We start from the raw sequence: 20,095 nt of genomic DNA, 5'->3' as shown, positions 1-20,095 counted from the left end.
TTGGGCTCAGACGTCTGACCATCCTGCTAGGGAGGGTGATGGACAAAGACTGCCACTTCCTGTGCCCCCGGCCCCAGGTGTCTCAGTGTGGGCAGAAGTGCGGGAGGCTCTCAGGCTGCCACGGTGGGTAGAGGTGAGTGATCACTCGGTGCTGTGGAGGGTCTTTATTAGTCAGAATTTCCTTCTTGGCTTACTGCCCGGGTATGGCCAAGGACAGCCTATACAGCGTGGCTACTGCCAAGGTCAGGAAGGCCAGCAGGCCCAGTGGGGCCAGCAGCCCCTCCCTGGGTGGGGCTCCAGGGCTCTTCGCTGGGGAAAGGGGCTTAGGGTTCCTGTTCCCACCACAGTTGGGGCTGGTGCCCCTGGCGCTGGCCAGGGGTACAGTGGCCGTAGCAGCAGATGGCCTTGGGCTGGTTCCAGTCGAGGCTGTGACCACGTACATCGGCTTGACGGTGCTGAAGGGCCTGGCGTGAGCGTCTACCCACCGCAGCAGGGCCTGTGGCCTCCACTGACAGATGCTGAGAAGGGCTAGGACGTCACCCTCGGCTGTGTGTGAGTCTGGTGGGGCCTGCCCGTACAGGCGCATGTAGATGCTGCCCAGGCTGTAGCTCTTCCTTGGGCCGTGCTTTGAGGGGCTGTCAGCTTGCTCCAGGGCCTTCAGGGCAGCAATGCTATCCACACAGAAGGCGCCCTCCAGAGCACTGGCAAGGCCCAGCACAGCCAGCTCTGCCTGGAGCAGGGGGAAGTCGTAGCGGTCACCGTTGTGTGCCAGAAGGCACCAGGGCTGTGGCTGGCGCTGCAGGAAGGCTCGGAGCATGTTTGCCAGGTTAGCATCGAAGCATTGACGCCCGTGTGCAGCCAGCATAGCTGTGCTCAGGCCTGTGATCTCACTGGCTGCAGGGCTACAGGCCTTCCCCGGAGCCACACACAGGGAGAGCTTGTCCAGCACCCGGGGTGGTGGGGGCACTGTTGAAGGAGGCCCCTGAGGGGTGGGAAGTCTCTCCAGGGCCCATCTGTGGATGGCCAGCAGGCATAGCTCTGTGACCTTGGGCTGGGAGAAGGGCAGGCCAGTGGCCTCCAGGTCCAAGAAGATGAGGGTCTGCACAGGACCCGGGGGCAAGGCCTGCGAGCCCATGGTGGGTATCTGCCGCTGAGCCTGGGGAGGAGCATGGGGTGGGGGGTGGATGTGTGAGTGCCCAGTGATAAGAGGTAAGGCAAGTGGGACAGGAGCACCCCTCTGGCCTTCCCTGCACGGGCAGAAACTGTTGCTGAGCTCCAGGACCCATTTCCAGGGCAGGAAGCCAGGGAGGGTGGGGTGGCTTTCTTAGTGGGACCAGCACACTGTTTTCTGTTCAGGGGAAGGCTTGGCTCCTCCCCCTAGTGCCCGCTTAGTCCAGTGGGGGTTGGTGGGGCAGGTACCCATGGCCCTCCCACCCTACCCCTTCCCCTTGGGGGTCCTCACTTACCGAGTAGCAGGCAGGCAGCAATGACTCAGGGTGCACGCTCTCCAGCTGGTTCTTGCTGCTGGCAGCAGTGGCGGGAAGTGAAACTCAGCCTGAGCCCGCCCAGCGGCTGGTGTGAGCAAGGCCCGCCCCGCTTGTCAGCCTGCCTGGGCTGTCCCTCCTGCCAACACCTGTCCCTCCCCAGGCACCCACAGTGCTATCCCCAAAGGCCTTCTCAGACCTCTCACTGTGGGCCTGCTGGCTGGCACAACGCACCAGGGCCCTCACGCCCTCACACCAGGAGGACAGGGCTATGGGGCAGGCTAGCTCCAGGACTGGAGCCTGCTGGGAGCCCCTGCCGTGGCCATTTTGCCAAGGGTGGGTACCCCTTGGCCCCATTTTCCCAGGCCTCCCTGGTTTAGGCCTGGGCTGAGGGCCACCTTCTTCCCTGCCACACAATGGTTTCTTCCCATGGCCTCAGGCGAAAGTGATGACTCAGGACAACTCCACAGGCAGGGCAGGGCAAGGCAGGGCTCCTTCCTACCATGGGGCTGCCGGCCAGGAACAGGAAGAAGGATCCCAGCCTTCCCTGGGTCCCCCTCCTGCTCTGTCCCTCCCACTTAGCCGAGACAGATCAGACTCAGGAAACGTAAGGCTGGCCTTTTCTCTAACAGCCAGTCACTGCTTTTAATCCGGGGATGAGGTAAGGAACGTAGTGGTGCTGGTGCCACCGTGTGGCTCGATGCTCACAGGCCTCAGCCACAGTCCATCTCGGGGTCGTCCACATCAGCCTCCGCGGCACAGAGATCATCCAGGGCTGCCTCTGAGCCAAAAACAAGTGGGTTCTGTGGTGAAGTCCTGCCTGAAGGTGCTGGGACTGGGGGAGGTCCCACCTCTCCTCCCCACCAGGCCCACAGGAACTAAGCAGTCCCTTCCATGCCCAGGCCTTGCTCCCTCAGCTACTGCAAGCAAAATAATACAAAGGCAATTCAGACAGGGATGTTTCTGGAAAAACCGTGGCTCTGCCAGGCCGACTCAGTAGATATGAGCAAAAGGCAGGCTGATACGCTGAGAGAAGAACTGGACAGGGAAGAAAAAAGAATGGCCCCAGTGCCGGCAAAGGCTGTGTGGATGGAGTGCTGCTGACCTAAGGCCAGGTAGTCTGATTTGTCCACGAACTTCAGGGCAAACTCCACATGTGGGCTGGGGCAGGGAGGGGCCCTCCTACAGGCTCACCTTCACAGCCTGTCACGTCAGGAAGCCCTCGAATCAGCATGCTGACCCCTGGCATCACCTGGTCGTACTGATGCAGGACCTCCACGCAGTGCACAGTGAAAAGCTTGTCCTTTTGGGACAGACTGTGCAGCAGCAGCACTGTATCTCGCAGACACCGCACCGTCCGCTTCTGCTGGTCAGTCCTCGGGGGCCCCCCTGCCCTCCGCACTGTCAGCCATTGTCTGTGCAGCATCACCGTGAGTGCTCTGACCACCTGGGGGAGGGCACAGGCTGAGGTCAGGTCAGGTGGTCCCTGCACCCTGACAACCTGCTTAGCTGGGCAGCATCTTTCCTAGCCACCCGGGTGAGGAAGGTTCTGAGCAGTGGTACCAGGGTCTAGTCCTGGTGAAGGAGCATGGGATGCTTTCACAGGGCCCTGTCATCCACCAGCAGAGCTGCCCACTGTCGGCCCCTGCCTGCCCCTGGCACTCACCTCCACGTTGCACTGGCAGCTGGAACCAGTGACTGGGGAGGAGGGGCTCTGCACAGCAAGCTTAGCCAGGAGCCACACAGCCTAGAACAAGAACAGACTGTCCCATCCACGGCACAGTGAGGCCCTGGTCACAGTGAGGGCTTTCTCAGGCTTCTACAAGAGCTCCAGTTGCCTCAGCAACTGCTTGTCTGCACTAATGGGATCCAAGAGGTGGTAGTGTTTTGGGAGCTTCCCAGGAGACACTCAGGACCAACACCTGTGTCTCACCACTGACCCACCTGCCTCTGTGCCCACCTCCAGCCACCAGGCAACCTTGCCAAGTCCCAGGATACCCTGGGCTCCGACTGTACTGTATCTGTGTAGTGTGGAGTCCCCCAAATGAGTTGACCTTGCTAGTGGCTCAACGCGTTACCAAAACGAATTAAAGCTTCCTTTAATTCCCAGAGGAAGGAGACGAGTGGCTCTTACGTGGGATGGAGTGAGGTGGGGTGGGGTGGGGTGGGGTGGGGTGGGGTGGGGCGGTGAGCAGCACAAAAGGGGCTCTGGTGTCTTTACCTCTTGTTCCAGCTGAAGCCACTGTGTCTCTGAGGCGGCTTTGTCAGGCCTCGATGTGATGTACATGTACAGCAGCAGCAGGAGGCAGCCTTCTGGAAAGGACACCCCACCGCTCACTCAGGATCCGCCTTCTCACCCAGTGCCTGAGGTACAAGCTGCAGAAGCCCTCAGGCGGCCCCGGACCTGCCCCTACCACCACCCTTCCTCCAAGCTGCAGGAGTCCGGATGCGCGCCCCCGGCCTGCTTTACCCGGGTGGGAGCAGAGCTGAGGTGCAAGCTTCTCGTGGTCCACGAGGAGGGACAGGAGCTCAGTAGTCAGCAGCACACTAGGCAGGGGTGTCTCTGGGCGCAGGCACTGTGGCAGCACCCGGAACACGCACTGGAACCTGAAACACAGGGCCCCAGAGAGACGTGACACCTCCAGCCCAATCCCATGAGTCACCCTCACCTTTTCACGGTAGGCAACAGGAAGTTGAAGAGGCCAGTAAAAAGGAGACTTGATTCAGACAGACCTGGGTTCAAATGCCACCCTACTTGCTGATACGTGTTTCAGGTGAACGAGTGGGTACTACCCTTCACTGTGGGACTGCTGTGGCTTAGAGATGACAGGCCCTTACCTGGCACAGTGCCACCCAGCAAATACGAGGTGCCCCCCTGGACCTCGGGTGCCGGCCTCCACACTACTCTTGGGCTCCTTCCTGCCTCTGCTCCCAAACAGGGAGGCAGGTTCAACTTGAGTGTGAGAGAAATGTCCTGTGCCCACCACCAGAGGACTGGCCAGGCGTCAGCAGTGACAATGTGGACTTGGCTATGGTTGGATCTTATGAGACCACTCGCTGGGCAAGGAAGACTTCATTTTCCCCACGTGTCGGGAAATACCAGCTCCTCTGCTGCCACGTATGAGAAGGTACGCACTCAGGGTGTGCAGGGTGAGGGGCTTGGGTACTCTCCCCCTGGTCTTGGGGGCAAAGGGATGGCGCATTCATTACCAAGGAACCAAGTCCAAAGACAAGCACTTTTTGCTCAACCCACACAGCCTCGTGGGTGGGGGGAGGGGCAGTTCTGCGGGTATGTCCCTTTTCATGCACATGGCACCAAGGGTTAACAATATTCCTTGTACACCATTAGGAAGCAAGGTCTATTTGGGGCGAACTCATTTTAGAGCAAATCCTGTATGAGAGACAAGCTGAATGTTTCTAGTCACCAGGGAATGTGGAACTTTGTGGGAAACTGGAATTTAACCGGTTACTACCTAATTTCATTATTAGGCCAGAAGTGGCCCCTGAAACTAAAAAAATCCATCTTTATACACAACACAGTAGTTTTCAAATTATTTTTGACAGCATCGGAGCCGCCTTTTTAAATGAAAAAAAATTTTTTTTTGGCACAGCCCCTAAACGCACAATAAATAAGTCATGCTGCCCTGGCTGAGCTGGGGATGACAACTTTTTGTTTAAAAGCGCCTGCCATGCCAGTACCTGGGGAGCTACGCTGGACCTACCCGTAAAACAGATGCAGTGGGAAGACAAGAGTCTGAGGGGATGAGGTGCCCTCCAGCCTGGGCGGGCAGTGGTGCCTTTCATAGGAGATCACAGCCTGCCTGGCTGCTCGTGTTGTATCACGTACTGCTATGGAGCCTTGGTAGCACCTGTCCCTGGCTTTTACTTCAAGGTGAACATGAAGCTGTGTGGTAATGGGGTTCAGCCTGCAAGCATGAAGGAATTCAGAGAAGCACTGCGTGGGAGGTGGCATCAGACAGTGATCAAGAACAATGATTCAGGAGTCTAACTGGCTGATCTAGCATACTCCCTCTGGGGTTTCAGACAAGTTTCAGACAAGACAACATGGGGTTTATTCATTCAACAAACACTGAGTGCTCACAGTGAGCCAGGCTCTGTGCTGGGCGTGAAGACACAGGGCTCTGAGGGTGCCACCCAAGCTAGTGAACAGAAGGCATCTGTGTCTGGCCTGCAGTAAGCACCCATTAAATGGCTGTTTTTTGATGTTATTGTGGACAAGCTCAACAGGAATAGAATGATGATATATCTACCAAGAGAACTGCTAAAAATGTGGTTCCTGGAATTCATTCATTTAAAAAATAAGAAACAGGGATGCAAAGATTTTTCAATATCCACATATCAATCAATGTGATACACCACATTAACAAACTGAAGAATAAAAACCATGTGGTCATCTCAATAGATGCAGAAAAAGCTTTTGACAAAGTTCAACATCCGTTTAAGAAAAAAACTCCAGAAAGTAGGCATAGAGGGAACATACCTCAACATAATGAAGGCCATATATGAAAAACCCACAGCTAACATCATACTCATTGGTAGGGACTTTCCTGGTGGTCCAGTGGTAAAGAATCCACCTTCCAAAGCAGGGGATGCAGGTTCGATCCCTGGTCGCGGAACTAAGATCCCACGTGCCTCGGGGCAACTAAGCTCGTGCGCCTCAGAGAGCCCACATGCTGCAAACTACAGAGCCCACACACTCTGGAGCCTGTGCGCCATAACTACAGAGTCCACACGCTCTGGACCCTGCACGCACAACTAGAGAAGAGAAAACCCACACGCCACAACTAGAGAGAAGCCCGCCTGCCACAATGAAGAGACCATGCGTTGCAACTAAAGATCTCGCATGCCTCAACGAAGATCTCACATACCACAAATAAGACCCAATGCAGCCCAAATAAATAAATAAATAAAATTTTAAAAAAATCATACTTATTGATGAAAAGCTGAAAGCATTTCCTCTAAGATCAGGAAGAAGACAAGGATGATCACTCTCACCACTTTCATTCAACATAGTTTTGGAAGTCCTAACTACAGCGATCAGAAGAAAAAGAAATAAAAAGGAATCCAAATTGGCAAGGAAGAAATAAAAATGTCACTGTCTGCAGATGACATTATACTATACATAAATCCTACAGATGCCACCAGAAAACTACTAGAGCTCATCAATGAATTTGGTAAAGTTGGAGGATACAAAATTAATACACGGAAATCTGTTGCATTTCTATACACTAGCAATGAGCTATCAGAAAGAGAAATTAAGGAAACAATCCCATTTACCATTGCATCAAAAAGAATAAAACACCTAAGAATAAACCTACCTAAGGAGGCAGAAGGCCTGTACTTCAAAAACTATTAGACACTGATGAAAGAAATTGAAGACAATATAAACGGAAAGATATATCCTGTTCTTGGATTGGAAGAATCAATACTGTCAAAATGGCTATACTACCCAAGACAATCTACAGATTCAGTGCAATTGTTATCAAGTTACCAATGGCATTTTTCACAGAACCTAGAATAAAATTTTAAATTTATACGGAAACATGAAAGACCCTGAAACAGCCAAAATAATCTTGAAAAATAACAGAGCTGGAGGAATCATACTCCCTGACTTCAGACTATACTACAAAGCTACAGTAGTCAAAACAGTATGGTACTGGTGCAAAGACAGACACACAGATCAATGGAACTGAATAGAGAGCCCAGAAATAAACCTACATACCTAAGGTCATTTAATCTGTAACAAAGGAGGCAAGACTATACAGTGGAGAAAAGACAGTCTCTTCAATAAGTGGTGCTGGGAAAACTGGACAGCTTCTTGTAAGACAATGAAATTAGAACATTCTCTAACACCATATACAGAAATAAACTCAAAATGGGTTAAAGACCTAAAGGGAAGACCAGCTACTATCAAACTCCTAGAGGAAAACACAGGCAGAACACTCTTTGACATAAATAGCAGCAATTTTTTTTTTTTGGATCCATGTCCTAAAGCAAAGGAAACAAAATTAAAATAAACAAATGGGACCTAATTAAATTTAAAACCTTTTGCACAACAAAGGAAACCATTGACAAAATGAAAACACAACCTGTTGAATGGGAGAAGATAACTGCAAACGATATGACGGATAAGGGGTTAATATCCAACATACACAAACAGCTCATACAACTCAACATCAAACAAACAACCCAATCAAAAAATGGGCAGAACTGAAAAGACATTTTTCCAAAGAGGACATCCAGATGGCCAATAGGCACGTGAAAAGATACTCAATATCACTCATCATCAGGGAAATGCAAATCAAAACCACAATGAGATATCACCTCACACCAGTCAGAATGGCTATCATCAAAAAGAACACTACAAATGTGAAGAAAAGGGAACCATCCTACACTGTTGGCGAAATGTAAATTGGTGCAGCCACTGTGGAAAACAGTATAGGGGTTTCTCAAAAAATTAGAAGTACCATGTGACCCAGCAATTTCACTCCTGGGTATATATCTGAAAAAAACCGAAAACACTACTTTGAAAAGAAACATGCACCCCAATGTTCATAGCAGCGTCATCTACAATTGCCAAGGTATGGAAGCAACCTAAGTGTCCATCAACAGATGAATGGATAAAGAAGATGTGGTACATGTACACGCACGCACACACACAATGGAATACTACTCAGCCATAAAAAAGAACAAAATTTTGCCATTTGCAGCAACATGGATGGCCTTGGAGGGCATTATACTAAGTGAAATAAGTCAGAAAGGCAAATACTGTATGATATTGTATGTGGAATCTAAAAAATACAGCAAACTAGTGAATAAAACAAAAAAGAAACAGGCTCACAGACACAGAAAACAAACTAGTGGTTACCAGTGGGGAGAGGGAAGGAAGGGCAATATAGGGGTAGGGGATTTTTAAAAAAGCATTGTTATGGGATTATACGAAATCGTGTGTGAAATTTTTGAAAACTGTAAAGCACTATGGAATTAAAAAAAATAAAAGGAAAGAGAAGACTCAAAAATAATAATAATTAAAAAAAAGAAGCAATCAGCCACCATGAGCTGGGCCCCCTGCCAGGCACCTGGGTGATGGTAACGTGCCTACCTTGCTGCTCACATTACTCTGTAGTACACTGTGTCTAGCTCTGAGCACCACCTTTAGGATGCACCAGACAAGCCAGAATATATTCATATGGAAACCAGGATCCAGGAGTGTTTTTAGCAAACAGGTATTCTGAGTTCAGAGACAAAAAGGCTTAAGATACAACCAACAGAGGAACTGGCCTCTTGGTGGGATGCTGAGGGGGAGATGGGATTACAGGATGAGGGGATTGGCTGGGTGGTGTTTACCTTCCCAGTGTTGAGGGTCTGGAATCCCAAGCTAGGAATTTATGACAACAGTGTTCCGCAACAAACCTTAAGAGCAAGTAACCTGTGGCTCATGCCAGTGGTGGACACCACGATGATGGGCAGATACCCAGCAAGGTCAGCTTGTAGCTGCAGACCCTCCACACACCCTCTGCTTCTTCAGGGAACCCCACCAAACTAAACTTCAATGTGGCTGTGAAATCTGGTCTTCACCTGATCCATGTCCCAGGTTCAAAGGCCTCTTGGTTCAGCCTTTGTCTGTTTCGGGGGCAGGACACTCTTCCATAGTGACTAGCAGCCTTCTTTTATCACGTGTCTTTCGCTTACCTACTATCCAGAGGCAGAACTAAGCCAAATAAACCACTTCCTTGGTTCTTCTAACTCCCGGCCCCACTTCCCATCACTTGAGAACTCTAGCTAAGAACCTAAACCAAGGCTTAGAGCTGAGCAGTATGGACGAGTCAAGATGGGAACAAGTACAGGGGCCTCAGGACAGACCTCAAGAGGCCGGGTAAGACCCACAAGGAATCATGACTCCCATGCTGCATTATACCTGGGCAGGAAATCAAAGGAAGCATTTTCAGCTAATTTCACCAAAACCTTAAGGCACTGGCTGAGGACACTGGCTTTAAGGTGACCTGTTGCTGCAGAAGAGAAAGCCAAAAGTTGAAGAAGCATCTTCAATAGTGGATGCTGGCCTTGGTCACCGGCAAGCCCCCCTGGGGCTGAGGTCACATCCCCACGACCATGTCCGTCAACCAGGCTCTGGTCTCCTTCCCTAGCAGCAGAATCGGCGCCTGCTCCTGATAGTAACAGACAAATGACTGCTCCGCTGTGGCACACCAGGTGCTGAAGAACACTTAGTGAAGCCACAGAGAAGTCTTCCAGGTTGCAAAGTGAGTCCTCGGGGCTGGCCTCTACCCCAGAGCTCACACAGGAGGGATGTGTCGGTGAGTCCGCAGGCGCTCCGCTTCTCTTGGCTGCTGCCAAATCCTGCAGAGCCTGGCAGTGTAAGCCGATAAAGAACTGTACCAGGGGGAGGAGGTGCACAGCTCCAGGAAGCTGGCAGAGTGGGAAGGCCCTTCCGCCTCCCTCTGCTGGGTCTCTGTCACAGGAGCCTTCATTCCTGGCCACCAGATTCAGTCCAGTAAGTGCCAGGTTCTGTGCTTCTCTCAGGGCCAAGAGGGGAAATGACCCATCACAAGAATCTGTGGTCCTCAGGCTTGAAATCCCAGTCAAGGTACTAGCAACAGACACAAAAGAAAACACACAAGTGTGAAAGGGAGATAAGGTCAAGGGACCCAAACAACCTGCCTGCTAAATTCTCTAGTTTTCCTGCCCAGAGCAGACCTCCTAGGCCGGTCAGGACCAGATAGGGACTTGCTTCCTGTAAACTTCCTCCAAACAAGCTTTTTAGGAGTCTTATGCTTACCTGCCAAGTCCGGGTAGCTGGAACAGGGTGCCGGTAGGAGCCTCAGAACAACTGCTCAGGAGGTGGCACAGGCCTAGGGATGACCCTGGGATCAAAGGCTGCTTCAGGAGAAGGTTTATCAAAATGGAGCCTGCAGAAGACAAGGTGACTGTAGAAGGTTCTGACACGAGAGTGCTTTTCTATGATGCCAACTATCCTCTAAACTGCCACTAACTTCCCTTGAGATGCCTGTGGGTACTGAAGGCTCGGAGGCATACTTGCTCTTGGCCCCTTCCATTTTATAGTCTTCTGCTTAAGCCACAGACTACTACTCCCTTGGACCCTCTAAAGCACTGCCTGGGGTGCTGACTGAGCCCAGGACAGTTCCCTAGGCAATTCCACTGCAGCATCACAGAGGATGATCGGACCCAGGAAGGCTTCCTGCAGAAGGAGCAGGTATTCTGGTACCTTGAGTGTTTGATCTCTGCATCCAGCTGTCAATAAGACTTTTCTGGGACTGTTCTTGCTTTATCGGGTCATCTCCCAGACTGTGGGTCTTATTCTCTGAATAACAGATAATATGTTAATCAAAACTGGAACACAAAAGCACAAGTGTATCAGAAACTTAAATGTAATGAGTTTAAAACATACATTGTTCTACTTCTTCAACTTTGGATCAAAACAAGAGCCAAAGCAACTCAAGAACATTCACATCTTTGCCTTCCTCATATAAAACAGGAACTTGCATAAGGAAAGGAAAGGAAAAGAAAATTAAATTGTTTGCCCCACTTCAAAATCAGGCAATAACATAAAAGCATTTTATATGATTCTTATTATGTGCCAGACACTGTTCTAAGAGTTTTATACATGCTAGCTCTCTTGTTCCTCACAGCAACCCAACCAGGAGGTGTTATCATTGGCTCTGTTTTACATATGGGAAAACTGAGGCACAGAGGTTAAGGGACTTGCTCAAATCATACAAGCCAGTAAGCAATGTGACTGGGACTCTCGGCCAGGCTGGTGGGCTCCACTGCCTGCTCATAACGCTACCTGATAACTGCTCCTGAAGTTGCTAAATGTCAAAAATGTGAGTAGCTGTAGTTCTCAGGGGTGGCGTGATGCTAATGACTTGAAAGTGTTGATGGTAGGAGAAAGGCAATGTATCTGAATTGTAAGATAAACTGGCATAGCACAGTCTCAGAGTGAAAACCTACTAATGCTAGATTGTCTCTCTAGAAAGCAGTAGCATTCCCTCAGTCTGGACTCAGCTGGGCGATGAAAGGAGCGCATGTTCCTGCATACTAGCTGTGTTTCTGGCATGGCAATGGATGCTGACTGGAGGTTTTAAAATATGCCTGCAAATTCTTTGACACACTTCTCCTCAAAGGGTGCAGCCTAGTTTTCTTCCCCTTGAACATGGCCCAGACTCAATGACTCACTTCTAACAAACAGAATGTGGCAGAAGTGATGCTATGTGACTTTTGAGGCTAGGCCATAAAAAGGATAGCCTCCACCTATCTCTCTGGGTTTGCTAGCTCTAGAGGAAGCCATCTACCAGGTTATGAGATCAGCCAAGTAGCCCTGAGGAAAGGCCCACATGTGGAAAGGAATTCCACTGCCAGACATGTGAGTGAGCCACCTTGAAATAGATCCTCCAGCCCCCTACAAGCCTTCAGTGCCCGCAGAGACAAACCATCCCCACTGTGCTGTCAGAACTGCTGACCCACAGAAATGAGGAGAAAATAAATACTCAAATGTTTCAAGGCTCAAGTCTGTGAGTAGTCTGATATAGAGCAATAGATGATGGATAGACTGACTTACCCTCTTTGCCCATCAGGGACTTATATCCTGGATCGGTCTGGCAGGGGTGGGGAAGGGACATGTTAGCACTAAAAGACTCCTTTGTAGGGAAAGATTGTTTTCCAAGTTGTGGAGAACACGCTTCTGGCTTTATAACCACAGAAGGGCTTTTCCTAGGACTGGAAAAAGTTAACTATGAAAGCAAAGTAATGATTCTGCTAACACCATGTAAAATACCTGGTTATAAAACTTCTAACAAACTTTAAACTTTTCCTGTCTAGGTGATTTGACCAAAAGTTTTATCTATTACAGGTTTGTTATTCTTTGTCAGGACAGCAATGCAAAATTCAAGGCATTTTGATTCAAATTGTTGAAAAAAAACATCTTTCATTTGCTTCCACCTTCTTCCAATCACCCAAAAGTATTGGCCATAACTCCATTACTATTTCCAATTCCACCAAAACATCTTTTCAGTTTGCAACCTCTTTTTTTTAAATTGAAATATAGTTGCTATACAATGTTATATAAGTTATAAGCAAATGCTATAGTGATTCATAATTTTTAAAGGTTATACTCCATTTATAGTTATTATAAAATATTGGCTATATTCCCTTTGTTGTACAATATATCCTTGTAGTTTATTTTATACTTAATAGTTTAGAGCTCTTACTCCCCTATCCCTCTATATTGCCTCTTTCCCATTTCGTCTCCCCCGCCTGGTAACCACTAGTTTGGAACAACCTCTTTTATAATAGTCAGGGACTGAATGAAAAGATTTTCAGGAGAAAGAGGGTCTAGAAAAAGGTGTATTGTGTCTTGCAACTTGGAAACTGAGCCAGTGCCTTGTTGCCAGGGTCTTTATGTTAGAGAAGCAGTCTTAACCCTCTGATTGGATCAGACAATGCTGAGGCCCTCCTGTTAGTGTGAAGAGGTGAGGATGGACTCCCTCTGCTCTCCTGTCTTACCTGGGCTACGCAAGGCAAGAAAAGTTCAGTTTCACACCCTGCCCATTATAAGCAAAGGCAGCAGAATGTTGAATACCAGAAAAAGACAACCTGACCCACACTGTTCAAATTTCAAGGCTGATCCTGACAGTGTGCCAGACTTCTTTGTCAGGCAGGGGACAGGACGGACCATTAACAAGCTGATCACATCTGCAGCAAAGGTGGGGACTGCTGGACAGCAAATGAGAAAAAATATTCCAAGCAGCTGGGACTGAAATACAGTTGGGGCAAAATCATTTATTTGAAACAAATTACATAAAAATGAAGACTGGTCCACTCCAAAAGTTTGGAGAGCATCTTTCCAGCCTCTTTTCATCCCGAGGAGTTGTGTTGTGTTTATAAAGTCTACAGGGAGGAAGCACTTCTAGAGTGCGGGGCCTTTATGCTATGATGCCCCAAACCATTCTAGTCTCATCCAAACTATCTTTGAGGCCTTCAGGAAAGAGCATCTATGCCCCGGTGGCAGAGTCTAAACGACCTTTGTTCAGGACTAGCCTGACATTGTTATTCAGACTTTTTACTAAACGATACAAAACTGTATTCTCCCTCTAGCACCATCATTACCTGACATGGGAAATGGAGGGAGCAGCTAGTTTATTAGCTCGTTCACTGCTTTGAAGCTTTGTCCTTAATTCATTCATCTCTGCATCTTTAAACTGGAGTTCAGACTGCAATGACTGGAGCTGGAAGACAAAAGAAGCATACTTACAGAGGCCTCATCACATATACAGAAACAGCTCTGGGCTTCAAAATCTCAAGATAGTAAAGGAAAAACAAGCAATGAGAGATAGTATAAAAGTCTGCTGTGGCATAAATGAACTAAAATATCAAGCTTTAACCTTCTTCCTGAAAGATGACATGGTATTCTAGAAAGATATTTTGATCTGAACTATAGCTGGGTAGTTTGTGAGGGTTCAAATACCATTTACTCAGCCTCTCTGAACTCCAGCTTATCTGTAACATAAATACCTGTCTTCCTGGTTGGGGGGATTAAGTAAGAATGGTGAATGTAAAATGCCCAGCACAGAGCTTGACAAGGTACCATATCTCACGGTAACATGTAGACCTTTTAGTGAATATAGTGGTGCACAATCCAAGTCTTCCTGAGGTCTGAGCTGAGTAATTAGAAGAGTTTTACCAAAACCTTGTACAGTGTGGGGAGACCTGCTGTTCTGGCCAATGGTAACTGCTGCCATTCCCCAGGCACAGCACCAGACACAAGGGCAGGACCATTTAAGTCTCACGACAGCCCTTCTGGTTATTTTCTGGAACAGATAAGGGAAATGAGTCATAGAGCATAAGTCATCACCCTGAGGTCACTGCTTGATTGTGATAAAGCCTAGATTCAAACTCTGGTTTGTCTGATTGCAAACCCTTTGCTCTTCATCATGTATATGGAAAGGCAACTACTGCTGTTAGTCTTGGGCACAGGTCAGTGCTTCTTTAAAGACTGCCAAGTTTGCTGAATGAAGTAATGGCAGAATAAGGCCCATGTCCTTGAGTTTGAAGCCTTGGGAAGTGAAGGAAAGTGGTATATACTGGACACCCACTGTTTTTCTCCCCAGAACAGTATCTCCCTCCCTTAAGAAACATCATTTTCCTACCTTTGAATATGTGATTTGAATGGGAGCTATTATCTCTTTGGTTACAGTGACTAGTTCAGAGGCAGGCACCTGACTCAGGTTAGACCAATTAGAGCCTTCTCCAGAGTTTTAAAACTTGGAGATAAGGAACCCTAAGTCTTCAGTCTGCTCTGGAGCTATGAAATATGAGCCCAGGAGCCCCTGGAGAACACATCCTCTACCATAAGCATGGAGCCTATCAATAGTACAGAGAATAAAGATGAGTCGTGGCAAATCTTGAGTCTTTTGAGGCCCCAGCACACCTGTTTTCCCAGACCTAGTTATGGAAGCCAATACATTTTCTTTTGGCCTAAGCTAGGTCAACTGAGTTTCTGATCTGCCAAAAAAACAAAACAAAACAAAAAACACAACAAAAAACCCACTAATTTTAGCTGTTTCTGCAAAGTGTGAGCTAGTAACTCAGACTGCCACAGCAAAGCAGAGTTTCATCTAAGTCCTTTTCCAAACCTCAGAGCCTGGAGAAAAGTACATGCAATTAGTTGGTAGCAAAAGTATTTAAGACAAACAACTGTTGAAATCTTCCTGGAAGATCTATAAGCAACTTTAGTCATTGCTTCTAAAGGAACTCATTGAGCAGGCAAAGCTGATGTCCATACAAGCAAAACAAATGCTCTGGGTCACCTTTTTGGAGAATTCTTTTTCTTTGTCACTGAGTGCTTGAGTTTTCTCTTGCTCAAGAAGGAAATGTGATCTTCTCTGTTCCTCTAGAATGGATTCTGTCTGATGCAGTGAGTCCCGTAAAATTTTAATTTCTCCACTTTTAATGAGCACTTCTTCTTCCATTGCCTTCATCTGTAAATCCCAAATTGATGTTGTGAAAAGTTTGTAAGGGAAAATTATATATGTACATGTATCAACATGTAGCTGGGGAGATGAAGAAACACATTTAAAACATGTCCAACAGACCAATTAGTGCTCAAAACATATCTGTACCAATCAGACATCACCATGATCTGCTAGGCCCATTCCTGGGACAGTGGATATTCAGCAAGATAGCTTAAGGACACACTTGTCACTTCTGCATGCAGATTCTATAGGCTCTAAGAGGTATTAAACAATTTGGGTCACACACTTCACAGAACTAAAATTCTACATTATGTTCTTGGTTTTTCTAGGGACCTACAGATAGTCATATGAAGAATGTTTGCTTTTTTGCAAAACTGCTAATGAAAATAGCAACCATTATGATGTTGTTTCTTATATAAGACATAGGCTATAAATTTATCTCAGTGCTATAACAGAAAGTTTGTATCTCTTTTTGTATATGGTTTACAGTGTTTCCTTTCTTGCCCTGGTTGTTAGGAATCTCAGGATTTAGTTTCAAGCAAAATTTTCTGGCTTTCTTTCCCCCAATTCATGGGGATGAATCTGGACCCTTGTTTTAAAACTTTTATATATTTGATTGTATAATGCTTTATAACACACGCATAGGTGAATGAATTAACTACAAAAGCCACAAGTTAAATCACTTACCTTTTCTTTAAGCTCTTTGTACTGTGCCTGAAGTAACTCTAATTCAAAATTATCTTTAACTGGAACACTTTCTCTGTCTTTCCTTGCAGGATTTTTTGACATCCCATCTAATCTGGGGACCTTATGAACATCTGTAAAAAAACAGTTCCCGTATACTTTTTAGGACCCAACATTTTCCCACGTTAGCCAGACAATGCTGAAAACAATCATTTTTGAAAGCAAATTAGAGAAAGATCTAGTAAGCACTATAGGTATTTTCCAATATAAGACCATGAATCAATCCTCAGGAAATAACAGAACCTGCCACCCTCTCCCCATTCTTCACCCAGTTTTAAGAGTCTCATCTAAAGGCTGAAAGGTGCTGTGGGAATCTCACTGGTCAGAACTCAGTGATCTATTATTCAACGATATTTACTGAGCACCTAAAATATGCCAGGCTTTAGCCTCTAAAGAAAGGTACAATGGTGAGCAAAATGGATACAGTCCTTACACTCATGGAGCTTACATGGCACTCAAAAACACAAGAATAAATGTAAAATTTCAACTGTTATAAGAGCTGCAGAGAAGAGCAAATATAGAAAAGCCTATAATAGGGGCTTTGATCCAACGGGATGAATAGAAGAAGGCTTCCCCAGGTAAGTGATGACTGAATGGAGAGCTGAAGAACAAGCAGGAACTAACCAGATGAGTGGCGATGGGGACTAGATGGAAAGAACGCTCAGTGTGTAAGAAACAGCAATGTGCAGTTTCTGTATTGTAAGGAAGCAGGGAGAATTCAAGGAATGAAGGAAGGTTAGTGTGGCTAGAACCCACAGAAGGAGAGGCAAAGGGACAGGCCATGCTGGGTCCTGCTGGCCATGTTAAGGATTTTGATCTTTATACTAGAAGTAGTGTGAAGTCATTAAAGGCTTTCAGTAGGGATGTTCACGTGTATCTGTGTGTGACACAGAGATTCTAGTTTTGAAAAGATCACTCTGGCTGTGGTATAAAGTCTGACTTGAGTCATAACTGGAAATGTGGGAACAATTTAGTAGACTGTTGTCCGGGAAGGGGTGATGGTAACACAGATCAGGGAGATGGCAGAGATGATGCAGAGAGGATGGATTAAGAAGGTAAAGTTACAGGATTTGGAAAGGGATCAGATCCATGGTCAAGGAAAGGGAGCTGTTGTGTGCCTTGTGCTACATGATGGAGAGTGGTGCTAGTCATTGCCATGCAGAACATTTGGTCATCAAATGTTCTGAGTGTTTTTTGAATGCTTTGCCAGGCACCATGCTGGAGGTGCTGGTGGATGACGGGGCTTCCAGGAAATGATTGTGTGGAATATAAGATTCATGTAAGACATCCAAGTAGAGATTTCTCTTCCTGGGAGCCCCACAAGACTTCACTAGAATGAGGGTAAGCTCCATGAAGGAGGGGGCTTTTTGTCTTTTGTTTATTGCTAAGTGTCTGCAGCTCCTAAAGTTTGGGCACCTAAGTACGATTTATTGGTTGTATAAAAGAATGAGTCTCTTTTATCTCTTGCCTCTGCCAGGCCCCTCTTATGCTCACGCGGCCCAAGGGAAGAGGTGGTCTTCCTTGGATCTAAAGCCTCCCAAACCTGTCATAAGGATGGGTCCCCATGTGTAGGTAGTGATGATTCTGATGGTGGTGGTAGTCGTGTTGCAAGGATCTCTGTTAAGAACTAAGACTCTTAGTGGTCCAAAGTATAGAAACTAAAGTAAAATGTTAACCTAGCTTTCGGTATTCCAAATCGGCTGTTTGACACTACTGATACATTTCTCTCCCAAATCAAAGGACCTTTTGGGACACGCCGCTGCTTAAATCAAACTGTTCCTATATTTTTAAAAGGTGAAGTGGCAGTGTGAGTGCAAGACACCGGAACAGCGGTCGTGGGGTTCTTAAGCCACAGCCACCTAGTGGGTCTAGCGAGGTCTGCACCACCCTCGGGGAAAAGGCGCACTCACTGGACACGTCCGGAGCCGCGTTCGGGCACTGGCTCAGGGCCTGTGACGCGAGGGTGTCGAGCTCCTCCAGGTCGTCGGCGGTGAAATCCCCGTGCGCGCCGAATGGGTCTTCTGGGTCTGGGGGGGCGGCCGCGAGGAAGCCCCGGGCCCGCTTGCTCGGAGGGTGCTGGGTGCTGGGCGGCGGGCCAGGACTGGGTGCCGGGGGCCCGCTCCGCCTCCTGCTGCCTGGCGCGGGGATTCCAGCCATGCCTGCCGCCAGCCGGTATCCAAAGGCACCGAGTGTAGCCTGTAACCTCGAGGCCGGAGGGCTGGACCAACCGCTAGCGCGCCGCCGCTCGCCTCAGCCGCTGGGGCCACGCCCCCGAGCCAACAGGCCAATCACCTGCCAGTCGGTGGGGGCGGATGAATGACGTAATCAGACCGCGCCGCGGTGCTCAACTGGGCGCCTGCGGATTTCGGTCGCTCCCAGCCCTTCTGGGCACCATCCTGCCTGGCGCTTTCGTGCCGATGGCTGGGACCCCAGTAGGAGGGTGGTCTAAGAGGAGAGAACCGAGTTACCTGGGCTAACTCACCAGCCCCACCGCGCAGGTGGCTCTGCGCCCGCTCTCTGGCATCACTTAGGGTACACAGCTGGGCTTGGAGGAGTTCGCCCTGATTTTCACACGTGCACATGTGAATTGAGTCAGGGAGCATTCAGGGGTTTGGTCTTTGTGAGCTCGCTGTTCTCCAGCCAGACCCATTTCTCATATACCCCAAGGCTCTCTTGGGGAGGAGTCTGGGAGAGTGGGACTGGGCGAGGAGTTATGAATAGAGCTGTTGTGAGCACACATCTTTGAGAACAGTAAATGTTTTGAATGTGTACCTTTGAGGTAGGTCTGGAGAAAGAAAGGTCTGAGAAGGGGTGATCCTGAGAATGGTGTGCCTGTGTTGGAGGGGGTGGGAACTAACTGCTCAGGCTGTTAATATTCATTCATTTCTCTGAGAGCTCTTGAGTGTTTTTGTCCCAAGCGACGGTCATAGGTTAGAAATGAATGAAACTCAGGAAGTTAAGGAAGGCCCCCTGGAAGTAGCACCTGGGCTGTCCTACAGGTTGAGTGGAAGTTATCAAGAGTTACAAAGGAGGGGACTTACCTGGTGGCACAGTGGTTGAGAGTCCGCCTGCCGATGCAGGGGACACGGGTTCGTGCCCCCGTCCGGGAGGATCCCACATGCCGTGGAGCGGCTGGGCCTGTGAGCTATGGCCGCGGAGCCTGCACGTCCGGAGCCTATGCTCTGCAACGGGAGAGGCCACGACAGTGAGAGGCCCGCGTACCGCAAAAAAAAAAAAAAAAAAAAAAAAAAAAAAGAGTTACCAAGGAGGGCTTCCCTGGTGGCGTAGTGGTTAAGAACCTGCCTGCCAATACAGGGGACACAGGTTCGCGCCTTGGTCCGGGAAGATCCCACATGCCGTGGAGCAACTAAGCCCGTGTGCCGCAACTACTGAGCCTGCGCTCTATAGGGCCCAGCCTGCGCTCTACAGAGCCCACAAGCCACAACTACTGAGCCCGCATGCCACAACTACTGAAGCTCATGCACCTAGAGCCTGTGCTCCACAACAAGAGAAGCCACCGCAATAAGAAGCCCGTGCACCGCAACGAAGAGTAGCCCCCGCTTGCCGCAACTAGAGAAAGCCCGCGCACAGCAACAGACCCAATGCAACCAAAAATAAATAAATAATAATAAAAAAAAAAGTTACCAAGGAGGATGGCACCAAGACTACTCAGACAAGAACACTGAAATGGACGCCACCCAAGTGCCAGGTAGGAATTATCGATGGCAGAGAGAGAAGGTAAGGCTTTAAGAGAGGAGCAAGGATTCAAGCTGGACTTGAGTGGCTGACAGGATTTTACCGGGCAGCAGTCATGTGCAGGACAGTTAGCAGGAACAG

General features: G+C 48.4%; 2 protein-coding genes across 2 annotated transcripts; both read right to left on the bottom strand.

Moving 5' to 3' along the window:
• Nucleotides 1-131: 131 nt before the first annotated feature.
• On the bottom strand, nucleotides 132-2,037 carry TREX1 (three prime repair exonuclease 1). Its single transcript, XM_060111249.1, has 2 exons — nucleotides 1,467-2,037; nucleotides 132-1,156 (listed from the first exon to the last, which is right to left on the bottom strand). Exon 2 carries the CDS (start codon nucleotides 1,133-1,135, stop codon nucleotides 191-193), a length of 945 nt encoding a protein of 314 aa, XP_059967232.1. The 5' UTR covers nucleotides 1,136-1,156; nucleotides 1,467-2,037; the 3' UTR covers nucleotides 132-190.
• Nucleotides 2,038-2,106: 69 nt separating this feature from the next.
• Nucleotides 2,107-18,465, bottom strand: ATRIP (ATR interacting protein). The gene is made up of 13 exons (XM_060111248.1): nucleotides 18,169-18,465; nucleotides 16,202-16,332; nucleotides 15,350-15,520; nucleotides 13,650-13,768; nucleotides 12,103-12,260; nucleotides 10,750-10,845; nucleotides 10,303-10,432; nucleotides 9,424-10,113; nucleotides 3,955-4,091; nucleotides 3,706-3,797; nucleotides 3,151-3,231; nucleotides 2,679-2,931; nucleotides 2,107-2,265 (listed from the first exon to the last, which is right to left on the bottom strand). The coding sequence occupies exons 1-13, from the start codon at nucleotides 18,413-18,415 to the stop codon at nucleotides 2,198-2,200; spliced, it is 2,373 nt and encodes a 790-aa protein (XP_059967231.1). The 5' UTR covers nucleotides 18,416-18,465; the 3' UTR covers nucleotides 2,107-2,197.
• Between the last annotated feature and the right edge of the window lie 1,630 nt (nucleotides 18,466-20,095).

Source organism: Mesoplodon densirostris, chromosome 10 (assembly GCF_025265405.1).
Source record: "Mesoplodon densirostris isolate mMesDen1 chromosome 10, mMesDen1 primary haplotype, whole genome shotgun sequence".
NCBI classification, from domain to species: Eukaryota; Metazoa; Chordata; class Mammalia; order Artiodactyla; family Ziphiidae; genus Mesoplodon; species Mesoplodon densirostris.
Note: the sequence above shows the minus strand (reverse complement) of the source record. Positions and strands in the feature narration are given on the sequence as shown.